Consider the following 13,446-nt stretch of genomic DNA (forward strand, 5'->3'; position numbering starts at 1 on the left):
ACCTCCCAATCCTCCTTCCCGACCGCCCCGCCGGACCGGGATTCCAAGAGACTGGAACAGTTTGGCAAAAAGCTGTTCTCCTCCCTTAGTTCGGGCCTGCGGTCTTCGAACACCGCCTGTCTCTTGGACCGTTATTCCCACTCTCTGTGGGATACGGTGGAGGACGTGCTGCCCCTGTGTCCGGAGGAGGTCCAGACACGACTTACCCAGGCTCTGGCCGATGGGAGGGATGCAGCACGGCATGCTATCCGCTGTGGGCTTGACACTACGGACTCGCTGGGTAGGGCGATTTCTACCACGGTGGCGCTTAGACGTCACGCCTGGCTGCGGTCCACGTCCTTTTCGGGGGATGTCCAGAGCACTCTCATGGACATGCCCTTTGATGGTACTCGCCTTTTTGGTGAGAAAGCGGACAGTGCGCTGAATCGCTTTAAGGACTCCCGGGCTACGGCCAAGTCCTTGGGCCTCTCGGCCCCGCGGTCGCAAACTTCCGCTTTTCGCCCCTTTCGTGGCCAAGGAAGGGGTGCCTCCTCACGTACGCCTAGCCACCAGCCGCAGAACCAACCTGCGCGCGGTCGCGGACGTGGTTTCCGCCGAGGCGGTTCTGGAGGACGACGAGGTCAGCCCACATCCACCCCGGCAGCATCCGCCTCAAAACCTTCCTAGTCCGAGCTTTCAGGCCCATTCCACGCCAGTGGGCGGCAGAGTTCGCCATCACCTGCTCCACTGGCGGTCCATCACATCGGACAGGTGGGTGCTGCAAATCGTCCGAAGGGGCTACTCCCTCCCCTTCGAGACGACCCCTCCAGCCATGCCACCGCAGCACCACCGTATCTCGGGGGATCATTTGAATCTTCTCCACGAGGAAGTTTCGGCCCTCTTGGCCAAGGGGGCCGTCGAGCGCGTTCCGAGCCCAGAAGTAGGTCGTGGTTGTTATTCCCACTACTTTCTGGTTCCCAAGAAGGGCAAAGGGGGCCTACACCCTATCTTGGACCTCCGGAACATCAATGCCTTCCTCCTGGCTCAGGTTCTAGCTGCCCTAGACCCTGGAGACTGGATGGTAGCGTTGGACTTGCAGGACGCATATTTCCACATCCCCGTCCTGCCGGCCCACCGGCGTTACCTGCGGTTCACGGTGGGCCCAGAGCACTTTCAGTTTACCGTGCTCCCCTTCGGCCTCACCAGTGCCCCTCGGGTGTTCACGAAAGTGATGGCGATGGTCGCAGCTCATCTGCGCAGATCAGGGGTTCCAGTCTTCCCCTATCGCGACGACTGGTTGTTGAAGGCGGGCTCGCCCCAGTCAGTCGTCTCCCACCTCCAGACTACGGCGGATCTCCTGCATTTGCTAGGGTTTTCCATCAACGTGCCGAAGTCACACCTGAGCCCCTCTCAGAAGCTCCTCTTCATCGGAGCAGTTCTCGATTCGGCGCAGTTCCGGGTCTATCCACCGGAACAGCGGGTCCGGGATATACAGGCCCTGATTCCCATCTTTCGGCCTCTATCCTGGGTTTCGGTCAGGCTAGTGTTGCGGCTTCTGGGGCTGATGGCCTCCTGCATCCTCCTAGTGCATCACGCCAGGCGGCGCATGCGGGCTCTGCAGTGGGACCTGAAGTTTCAGTGGGCCCAGCATCACGGCAACCTGTCCGACCATGTCTTGATCTCGGAGGGCACTGCACAGCAGTTGCAGTGGTGGCTCACGGACCGCGATTGTGTCAAGGGCAAGAGCCTCTCCCTTCCCCAACCGGAGCATGTCGTAGTGACGGATGCGTCCCTCCTGGGATGGGGTGGCCATATGGGAGAGGCGGAGATCAGAGGCCTCTGGTCTCCGGCGGAGTCTCGTCTCCACATCAACCTGTTGGAGTTGAGAGCGTTCCGACTTGCACTGAAAGCCTTCCTTCCCTCTGTCAGGGGAAGTGTTGTGCAGGTGTTCACGGACAACACCACCGCCATGTGGTATTGCAACAAACAGGGCGGGGTGGGGTCATGGACCCTTTGTCAGGAGGCCCTGCGCCTCTGGACATGGCTGGAACACCAGGGCGTCACCCTGGTGGTTCAACATCTGGCGGGCTCTCTGAACGCCAGAGCAGACAAACTCAGCCGCCGGTGCATGATGGATCACGAATGGCGTCTGAACTCCGAAGTGGCGCAAGGTCTCTTTCAGCAGTGGGGAGAGCCTTGGTTAGATCTATTCGCCACCAAAGAGAACGCGCAATGTCAGCAGTTCTGCGCGTTGGAATTTCCAAGGCGGCACTCGCTCGGCGACGCTTTTCGTCACGAGTGGAGTTGCGGTCTGTTGTACGCCTTTCCGCCTATACCACTTCTGCCCAGAGTGCTGAAGAAGATCAGGCACGACCGGGCCCAAGTCATCTTGGTGGCTCCGGATTGGGCACGAAGGTACTGGTATCCCGAGCTACTCAGTATGTTGACCGATCCTCCGATACGTCTGCCCCTTCGGGAGGATCTTCTGTCGCAGCAGCAGGGGACGGTCCTCCACGAGAACCTGTCCAGCCTCCACCTCCATGCGTGGAGATTGAGCGGCGGCAGTTGATGCCATTTGACTTGCCTCCTGAAGTCTGTGATATCATTCTGGCAGCCAGGCGTCCCTCCACAAAGACGGTATACGCCTGCCGGTGGAACAAATTTGTGGCATGGTGCACAGCAAAGGCTGTAGATCCCCTTTCCGCCCCTCTTTCTGAGGTTCTACTGTTTCTTCTTTCTTTGGCCCGGCAGGGCTCTGCCCTGGGCACCCTGAAAGGTTATCTTGCTGCCATCTCTGCCTTCTTGCGGCTTCCTGATCAGCCTTCTCTTTTCAAGTCCCCTGTAGTTACACGCTTTCTAAAAGGCATTACTCACACGTTCCCTCCTGTCCCTTTTGTAATGCCTCAGTGGGACTTGAATCTTGTTCTCACATTTCTAATGTGCGCTCCCTTTGAGCCTCTTCATAATTGTCCTCTTCGTCTTCTGACTCTTAAGACTGCTTTTCTGGTAGCCATCACCTCGGCTAGACGGGTGAGTGAGCTCCAGGCTTTATCTTCAAAGCCTCCTTTTCTCTCTGTTCATCCGGACAAGGTTGTCCTTCGGCCTCGTCCCTCCTTTCTCCCGAAAGTGGTGACTCCATTTCATCTTGGGCAGTCTGTCACCTTGCCCACCTTCTTTCCGCCTCCGCATCCTTCCAAAGAGGAAGAGAGGCTCCACCGTCTGGACCCAAAACGTGCGCTCTCCTTTTATCTGGACCGCACAAAGCAGTTCCGGGTGGTCGACCAACTTTTCGTTGGATACGTGGGTGCTAAGAAGGGGAAAGCTGTGCACAAACGGACCATCTCTCGGTGGGTCGTTTTGTGCATCAAAATTTGTTACTCCTTGGCAAAAAAGGACCCTCCTGTTGGACTGCGCGCCCATTCTACTCGGGCCACGGCGGCTACCACTGCTTTGGGACGGGGTGCCCCTTTGCAGGACATCTGTCAGGCGGCAACATGGGCTTCGCTACACACGTTTGCCAGGCATTATTGCCTTGACAGCCAAGTCCGGAGGGATGGCTTCTTTGGCCGTTCTGTCCTCCAGGACTTTCTGGTGTGATCTTGGTTCGCAGACCCACCACCGGGGATGGTATTGCTTGGGTATCTATGTAGGAGAGTAGGGTCTGCAATCCTATGATCACCCAGATTTTTTGCTTTTGCTTCATTGGTTTACGACTTTCTCCGGCTGTGGGCCTGCCAATCAGACCCACAGCCTAGCTGTTCTCTCTCGAAATTAACACACCTGTACGTTAGGTGCATCCACTAATTGGAACTGGGCCGCCTTGTCAGTCCCTGTCTCAGCATACCACAGGTATCCAGGGCATCGGTGTACCCAGGGCCTACCAGGGGCTGAAGCATGTATTATGCCACCCCTGGAATGGCCGCCCAAATCTGACACAACTGGCTGCACGACAGCTGGGGCCACGTGGTGTAATCACCCGTTGCTGTAGGTGTAGTATTCCTACACCTAAACCCTAAAATGGACACATGGATTCCTATCAGTCACTCCTATAGCAGGCCTTATCAATCCTGAAGGCAGAGTGCAGGGGATCATGTGGGACGGTGCTCTGGCGCGAGCTGAGCCCGTCGACGGCTTGCGGAACCAAGTCCTAATAGCCGTTCCATGGTGACGCGGGCCAACTACTTTTAATGCAATTGCTAACTTTGGCCTCACCTCACCTATACATGTCGAGTAAGGTGTCATACGAATGGGAATACGAATGGGAATACGTACCCCTCGCCAGTCCTGGTGACGGGGTTAGCATTCCCCCCTTGTAGAGGGACACGACATGGAAGTAACCTTGAACCCCGGTTAAAGTTGACTCAAGCCTCAGCATCACAAAATGGATGCTGCCACCAGACACAAGTCTGACCTCCTGCTGCTGGGGGACCTTCCAGCAAGGGGAGCTTGGACAAAGGGTTTCCTGTCGAGGGCGGTGTTAGCACCGTCCCAGACAGGGTTTGTGTATCCCAGGTAGGCAGGGCTGAAAGGAAGGTGATTGCAAGTGGCACCCCGGTGCTCACTGTGCATAGCCCGGCTCAAACCAGTTTCGGGGGCACACCAGCCCCTGAGCTGGCGCGAAGCCGGACAAAGGTTAGGGGTGTAACCACCCCCCTCCTGGCTCCACCCATAGGTAGAACCTAGTCACGGGCCAGCCCCTTTTCTTAGGATAAAGGTAGGAGCGAGTCCCCTTCCCAAATTGGATAATCAGATAATCGGATAACTCCGAATCACGAACCACTTTCCACGAAAGGAACTCTTGACTATTTCTGAAGACTCTCCCTTGTGGCTAAGGAGTAGCCACCCTGCACCAGCAGGCACCACCTAAGCGCTTGCGGTTTGCTGTAAGTCTCTCCTACGGATCAAGACTGCCCAGCTCGACGAGACCCGAGTACCCTGCCATCTCTGACCTTTTACCTACCTCATCAGCCCAGCTGAGAGACGTAGGTGTGACGAGACCTGCGGGACCGGCTATCTTCAGAACCTGCACAACGCTTATCTAGCACGCCCACCGAGGGACCCTCGAGTGAGTGCACCTAGGGGTTGAGAAGCCCTAACCCTGAGCAGCTCCAGCATCGAAGTCTGCCTCCCCAGCATCCCCGAGATCTGCGTGGGGGCCCTTCCGCTCCTTGTTGTTCACCGCGTTGTTCGACCACTTGCCGACCGGCTTGTGGCCCGCTTCACGACGCACCACGATTGTTTCATCACTAGTCTGGTTGCTCCAGACTGGCTCTTGCTCCCCCTCAACAGAGGAGTACCACGGACCCTCCTGGTCCACTCCCGACGCCATCTTGACTCCCCCGCTTGGGTTGCCACTGCCAAGATCCGCTGCCCCTGCCTGGGCCCAGCATCATCGACAGCAGACACCTTCGTGGGACAGCTCGCCCTCCATTCTGGTCGCCGCCGCGCCTCCTGGCCCGAGGAACAGCCGAGTCCGACGTCACCCACTCACCTGGTCGAGGTGACTTCAGCCGGTACCCTCCTGGTACCCACACGATCGCTGGCTAGCGGTTGAGAACTGAGTCCCCTCTGCTTTCAGGTTTCCTTCATCACCGATCCAGGCTTGGATCGCTCTGAACATCGTCACTGGTCGCCTGCCAGCAACTTCTTCTTTCAGGCTCCTGAGACTACACGAGGACTCCCGACATCTTGCCGAACTTCACGCAGCCGCAGCCTCCGGGCTAGGTAACTCGAGCATCTCGGTGCTCCATCGCAGGTTCGCTCTACAAGTGTCCAGTTCCTTTTTTTCGTTTAGTCCCACTGATCGGATCACTCCGGAATCAGTACCTCCAGACTCTAACCATTCGCATTTCACTGTTAGTGTAGATGGTTTCTCGTGCCCCTCGGGCATTTGTGTAAATTGTGCAACTGAAGTATTTTCCTAAGAGTTTTGTAGTGTGCTTAGCTCCCTGACTCATAAAGAGCCAGGGTAGTCTTGTTATAAATAAATATCCTTTTATTTTTATAACAACTTGTGTGGTGTCCTTTCACTTGGTGTTCAAGGGGTATATGTGATGGTAAACAGCTGGCTTAACACGCCCTCTAGAGTTTAGCCTAAAGACTGCTCGTATCCACGCTACTAGGATAGCTGGTCTAAAAGGTTGACTTACAACCAATCATCAATAAGGGTCGTTTGGAATGATACACAGTGATCACTAGAATAGTGAGCACTACATATCAGGCCAACTTCTCACAATCTATTCTAAGGTGAGGAATCTAACTAACGTGTTTCTTTCAGATGAACAAGTTACTTACCTTCGGTAACGATGTATCTGTAAGAAACATTAGTTAGTTAGATTCCACACCGACCCACCCATCCTCCCCGTTCTGCGAACTGACATCTAGGGTTAAGGTTATCCTTTTCAGGCCCCTAGATTTTATTTTTGGCATCAGTGTCAGTCTTTTCATGGCTCTGCGTTCCTGGCGCGGAAAGCTATGTACAAAAACTGACGTCAGCGCGCGAGGGCGGTGTCTAAGTACTCCGACGTCATTCCGGCGCACGACGCCGATGACGGACGCGGAGCCGCAGACGACGCCTAGCGACGCGCAAGGGGTATTGCTGACGAAAAATCTTCCAGATCCAGTCTGACGCCTGGGGATATTCTAAGGTGAGGAATCTAACTAACTAATGTTTCTTACAGATACATCGTTACCGAAGGTAAGTAACTTGTTCTTCTAGAAGGTCTGTGTGCTTGTTCTACCAGGGCCAAAGCTGCTACCACTGCATTGGTGTGCAGAGTCTCTGTCGTGGACGTTTGCCTGGCTGCTTCATGGGCACCCCTCCATTCATTCATGAAGCTTTATTGCCTGGACAGTCTGGTTTGCTGAGAGGGGTATTTACCAGCATACAAAATACCCACTGCAGGACTTTATGGGTTGAGCCCATCTACAGGCCGACCTCCAAATAGATACTGCTTTGATATCTATTCAAAAGGTTAGGAATCTACAGCTAGAAGCTTCTATCAGAAAAACAAGTTATTTACCTTTTGAATGCTCTTAATGGTAGACACTCCATCTAGGTGTAGATGACTCACCCACACTCCCATACTCCCCATTCTGTGATTGGGCTCTACATATTAACGAGATCCCAAGTCCTAGGAATCTGTACACTGGTCACATGAATTTGCTTTTGGGGTTTATGCATCTGTGGACATGGATAGCTCGAAACCAACGGACGTCAACGCACAGGAGTAGCATCCATATATACTTCGCACTTTATTTCTGGAGCGGATCTACATCAGTGTGTAGCCTTATGGCGCACCTTACCGGACACAGAGGTACTGCTGAAAAGTTTCTGGATCCAATCTTACGTCTGGGAAACATCCAAAAGGTGAGGAAGCTGCAACTAGAAACTGTCTCTACCAGTAAGGATGGTACCAAAGGTTAAGGAACTTATTGGTTAGATACTCTGAAAATATTTACTTTTCAATATATATGTTTTGTCATCGGTCTCTTTCTTATGTTTTCTCACTCTAATGCTGATTCCTTTTAGAGAGAAGTTTATTATTTAATTTATTTTACGTTGATTATTTATGAACAGGATTGCGACCATGTCAGTCAGACTGCAGAGGAATTCTATACAGTGAGATGCCAAGTAGCTGATATGAAGAATATTTATGTAAGTAAATACTTGCTATGCTGAAAATGACATTTTTGTATGGTTTATTTAAAGACTAGCGTGATAGACCAGGTCATTACTTGGTCATTCCGCCTAGTTTTGACACTACAGGACCTCTTCTTCGTCTTCTGCTGTACCATTAGTAACGCAGTACTAAAGTTCTGTAGTGATTTTCCCAGCCTATTTAAACCTAATTTTTAACATTTATCACAAAGGCGCAAGGAACAGTAAATATGGACAGACATAAGTGTTTTTTTGTCACTTCATCTATAGCTAATATGCTTTCAACAATGGCATGTAGGCATTTTACATGCATTGTGTTGGTTCACTTAGTACAATTCTCATCCCCATTATGAGTTTCAATCTTTTTTTTATTTCAAATCATTTTTATTAAATTTCAATAAATGAACAAATAAATAATGGTAAACTCAGTAATAATAATAAGTACAATGGTGAGATGATAAACAGGAACGAAAGTGAGAATCGAAAATGAGAATAAGAATACCTGTAAATCATTAGAAAGCAAAGTAAATGGAGAACAACAAGTTACTCAAGTGCCTTGCCATAGTGGTCACAGTGAAGTCGCAGCGATGTACATGGATAGTAATAACAAATACTATGTAGTACAGGTAAATCAAGCAAGTACAGTTAGATGAATGTAGTGGTGGAAAATACAGTATAGGAATATCACTGTCAGTATAGTATTCCATGAGCATTACATTATGGGAAATTGAGTCTATTTTCACGGAGGGTCATATGAGAAGGAAAAAGCGTCAAGGGTCTTCCATAACTTCCTGTGTGATTTACGCCAGGGAGAGGCGTGGAGTGTAACGTTGTCTGCTCCTTTAAGGAAGGAGAGCCATTCTTGCCACATCCTAAATGAGTTTTTCCACTTATTCAGAACAATTTTACAGGCTAGAGTAAGCATAAGATCTAGCAAGTATCGGTCATTTACATCTGTAATCTTAGGGTCTTGAGCACCTAGAAGAACATAAGAGAATTCCCTTGGAGGGGCTATGTTGAAAATATTGCCTCTACACGTAAATCTTATCCCAATATGTTTGAAGGATAGGGCAGTGGAAGAGCATGTGGGCAAGGTTACCAACTTGGGATTTGCAATTCCAGCATGTAGGGCTTTCACCGAGGTTCAGTTTAAAAATCCTCTCGGGGGTCCAGTAAGACCTATTTATTAACATCAGTTTAGTCTGTGACAGTAGTGGAGGTATTTTATTCGAGAAGTGGGTGCATCTTTTCCCATTTGAATGGGTATTGCTAGAGTTGGCTTTGGATTCCCATTTTTCCTCACATTTCATGTGTGATTTGCGTGGTTTGGGGGATAGGAATTTATATATTTTAGAGACGGTGTTTCCTGACTTTAGTAGCTGTAGCATCTTTGAGAGTATTGACGGGTCAGAAGGCTTAATAGAACGCATCGTGAGGAGAGATTTTAGCTTTAGGAATTCATAAAAGTCTATCGGGTTTAGCCTTTGGCGAGACTGAAGCTTGAAGAAAGGGACGAGGAGGGTCCCTGTAAAAAGATCTTTGACTAGATTTATACCATTATTAGACCAGTGTTCCCAGTGGAGCATCCTTCCATCAACCTTCAGGCTCGGGTTGTGCCAGAGAGAGGACAGGTTAGATTAGTTGACTTTTAGTGTGGAGAAGTGTTCCAGTCGTAATAGTGCTCTTTTAGTATTAAGTAACACATATTTTGAATGGGGTACGGAGGATATATCCATGATGAGGAGAGCAGGCAAAGGCATATTGTTGATGATTGAGCTTTCTATGTCCAGCCAGACTGGGGTATAGTCAGTCTGAGGGAGTAGCCAGTTGGATCCCTGTTTACAAAGATATGCAGTTTGATAGTTCCTAAAGTTCGGAAGGCCCAGAGCACTTTTCTCTGGGTAATTGGAGTTTTTTCATAGATATTCCGGGTCTCTTACCTTGCCAAAGGAACGTGTTAAAACATTTGTAGATCCTGCTCAGGAAGTCATTTGAAAATGTCATTGGTAGCATACTAGCTAGATAGTTGACCAGAGGAGTAATCATCATTTTTAATGTCTCTGCTCTTCCCTACCAGGATAAAAACTTAGGCGACCAACCATCCAACAGTGAAGAGATTTTATTGAGGAGAGCATTCTCATTGGTCTGAAGGGTGGTGATCAGGTCTCTTGTGAAATCTAAGCCTAAGTATTTGAAGCACTTAGGTTGCCAAACTAGACCCGAGTTACCAATAATTTCCCTCCCTCCAAAGTTGTTCAGGAGTTTTACCTCCGTCTTGTCTTTATTCAACTTGTAACCAGATACTGCAGCAAAGTCCTCTATTGAGGACATAAGTGCGAGGATAGCAGCTTCCGCGTTCTCGGAGACAACACGTTGTCTGCATAAGCAGTTATCTTGATCGTGCAATTGTTAAAACGAATCCCTGTGATCTGTTTATTGTTCCTAAGGTGGTAGAGGAAAGGTTCAGTTGCAAGGAGGAATAGAGAGGGTGAAAGGGGGCAGCCTTGCCTTGTTCCCTGTTCTAATTTAAAGGAGGATTAGAGGCAACCTCCCACTCTGACCCTGGCCGAGGGGCTAAAATATAGTGCAGTAACCATATGTTTAAAATTCTCACCCAAATTAAATCTATCAAGTGTTGCGTCTAAGTAGCCCAATCAACTTTGTCGAAAGCCTTTTTGACATCCAAGTTAATGGCGACAGTTGGCGAGTCAGTAAGTTTGGCTTTCTCTAGGACATGGGCTAGGATACGAGTATTATCACTAGATAGCCTGTTTTTTTTTTAAACCAACTTATGAGTTTGGGTATAAAAAAATTGGAGGCGTTTAGCGAGAATCATTGCGTAAATTTTGCTGTCTATTAATTAGAGATATCGGCCTGTAATTTTTAGGGAGTGTTGGGTCCTTTCCTTCTATGGGAATTACTGCTATGATGGCTTCTGCTGGTGTCCCATTAATCTTGCCAGAGTCACTAAACTCGTTGAATAAGTTTAAAAGTGGGACAGTCAGTGTCGATGAGAAGCACTTGTAAAATTTGGCATCTGATAGAGACATCTAGCCGCAGATTCTTTAACTTAGAATATCCCCAGGCGTCAGACTGGATCCGGAAAACTTTTTGCAGCAGCACCTCTGCGCGCCGGAGGACGGCGCCACACGACCCCGCCCTGACGTCGTCCACGGACGTGACGTCAGCGAGGTCATATAAGTCCCTCCCGGCGCGCTGCCGTCAGTTTCCTTCTTTTCCGCGTACAACGCGGATCCGGAGTAAGCAGTTCCTCTGGCCTGTTTTCAGGCCCTTTTCTGACTCTTCGCGTCTGGAACAGTGTGCGATGCCTTCGGGCTTTAAAACTTGTACTGCCTATTCACGGCAAATATCTGCGACGGACCCACACCGTATCAGTATGTGGTTTCTAGGCGAACACCACGACTCAACGGACTGCGACGCCTGCCAATACCTCAAGCCGAAGTCCCGGCGGGAGCGCAAGATGAAGCTGCTTTCGGCTCATCTGAAAGAAATACGTTAGTTAGATTCCTTACCTTAAAATATCCCCAGGCGTCAGACTGGATCCGGAAAGATTTTTCGTCAGCAGTACCCTTGTTGCAGGGATTCTGCTTTTGCACAGAACTATGCGCAGGAGACGAGGACCTCAGAGAATTGTGGTGTACCAGAAAACTCCCCTCAGAACCCAGAACTCCTTATCCGACTAGCTTAGTATCCCATTCGTTAACCTAGATCTAGCTAGGTGGTCCCAATGTATAGACAAACCAGAACAAGCGACTTAGATATTTCTCAGGAGTGGTGGGAATCCGAAATACCTGTTCGTACTTATTTGTTAACTCACAACATAATAATACAGACACGGTAAAGTTTAAAGAGTTTATTTTATAAACCTCGCGTCCTAAGATGCAGTACTTTGGCTAACACTAGCAGACTAACAGTACAGATCAGAACCATAAGCATTATTACAATACCATATATAATGAAAGGAGCAATCATAATAATAATGACAGTGGTAAGGTGCCACACTCCTTTCACTAAAATCTAATACATTATTATTATTAGACTATTAGAAGGTCTCTTCGGCTAACAGGGGGGACCCCATACCGTATAGATCAGCTTAGTAGAATCACATCAAAGGATCAGCTACCGCATGCATCAGCTCTTCTGTTCGAATGAAATGTAAAACCAAACTGTTCTGCAATATTAAAGACGCTTGTCCTTCAGATATTGGCAGCTGTATGCATGATATGTCTAACAAGTGTCTACGATCAATCTAAACACAACACTCTGTACCTTCTAGTGACCCAGACGCGTTCTTTGCATGATGTACAGACCAAGGGCACATTTCACGGTTAAGAATGTGAAACAACAGTTTGTTATCCTGTAAGGCAAAGTCGAGTCAGCATTTCTAAAATGAATAACACATAACAACAGTGTTGTGTGCAGCGCAGCAGAAACGACAAGCTTGCTTGCTAATAATGATCTCGTTTATGCTAACTTAGTGTTGTAAATAGGGCGTGGCTTAATCCATCTCACACCCCCCCATGATCGGAGCACTAACCAATAGGGATACACTTATCAAGAACGCAGAGTTCAAGTGATTAAGAACGGAACCAAGGGCATGAACTATAAGTCCATATAAGGTAAGTGTAACGTCCGAGAATAAAAAAATGTTCGTTTAAAAAAATGAAAAATGATGTGTTAAAAAAATAAGCAAAACCTTCGTAGAAAATTAACAATCCTGGATGTACCCTGGAGTGACGGTGTCAATCAGTCAATCCATGAAGGTATATGCACCGTAAGTTGCAACTGCTTCCAAGAGGAAATCATTGGAGCGTTCCGCAAAAGTATCTGCCATCCAATTTAACAAGGGAAAGGAACACACATGTTCATCAAGTATCGGAGTATCCAGCACCATGATAGGACAACTGTCAGTCTCCTCAATATGACTCCTTTCAAGGAATTCAATAGCTGCCTCTCCGATATCCCAGTTTCCAATGACTCTGTGTGCAGCACCCAAAGCCATAAACCCGACACCAGAACAATCAAATTCATGAGCCACTAAGGGACACATTAGTTCATCAAAATCCGGGTCAGGTGACGCCAAGTTTGACAGGCACAAGTCCAGAGCCCATTGGAAGGGACAATCTAGGCAATGAAAGACAGGTTGCTCACACGTAAAAAAGGGAAACCGGAAAGACAATCCATACTTGACGCTTAATACCGCCAGTGGTAAGGTGCCGTAGTAATCAAACATTCGGCAACGAAGATGGAGCAAGCGCAGCACGCTGTCTTGCAACTCCCGGTGTGCAGCCATATCGAAGTGCGCAAATCAACAAGAGGATCCCAGCCACCAAAGCGAGGAGCAATGGGAACCCTCCGAAGACACTCGAAAAAATAGAATGTAAAAATGCGGGGATCACTCCAAAAAAGATGTCACGAGGCCCGAGCCCACAATTTTAAAAAAATGAACAAGGCCAGTCGTAGACGAAGCATTAAAGATAGTTTGAATCAAGGTTCCAAAATGGAGTGGGAGGTCGGTATTTAAAAGAGCTTGTACCTCAGTGCGTGTGTTCGCCACATTAAGAAGAAATGTTTCACGGGACAAAGTCAACGCAACCTCTTTTTTAGACAAAAGAGCCCTTATTCTGCTCATCCTATTGAATTCTGCGTTCAAGGTTGGAATCGCTGGCCAGATGGATATATCGAGTCGGCCTTGCGGGGGTGGGAAAAGGACGTTATTACAGCAAACTACTTTTTGTGAAACAGTCACTATGTAAGGAATGCCCACTAGCATCCCACAGCAAGCT

The 13,446-nt window shown here is 48.9% G+C and overlaps 1 protein-coding gene across 1 annotated transcript in view; it reads left to right on the forward strand.

The window, feature by feature from the left end:
- USP34 (ubiquitin specific peptidase 34) overlaps nucleotides 1–13,446 on the forward strand; it is a 2,509,780-nt gene that overhangs the window by 1,076,483 nt on the left and 1,419,851 nt on the right. Inside the window, exon 46 of the mRNA XM_085612349.1 lies at nucleotides 7,559–7,636. Within this exon, the coding sequence (XP_085468475.1) occupies nucleotides 7,559–7,636 (78 nt within the window). The remainder of the gene's footprint in view (nucleotides 1–7,558; nucleotides 7,637–13,446) is intronic.

This window comes from Triturus cristatus, chromosome 6 (assembly GCF_964204655.1).
Source record: "Triturus cristatus chromosome 6, aTriCri1.1, whole genome shotgun sequence".
Taxonomy (NCBI): Eukaryota; Metazoa; Chordata; class Amphibia; order Caudata; family Salamandridae; genus Triturus; species Triturus cristatus.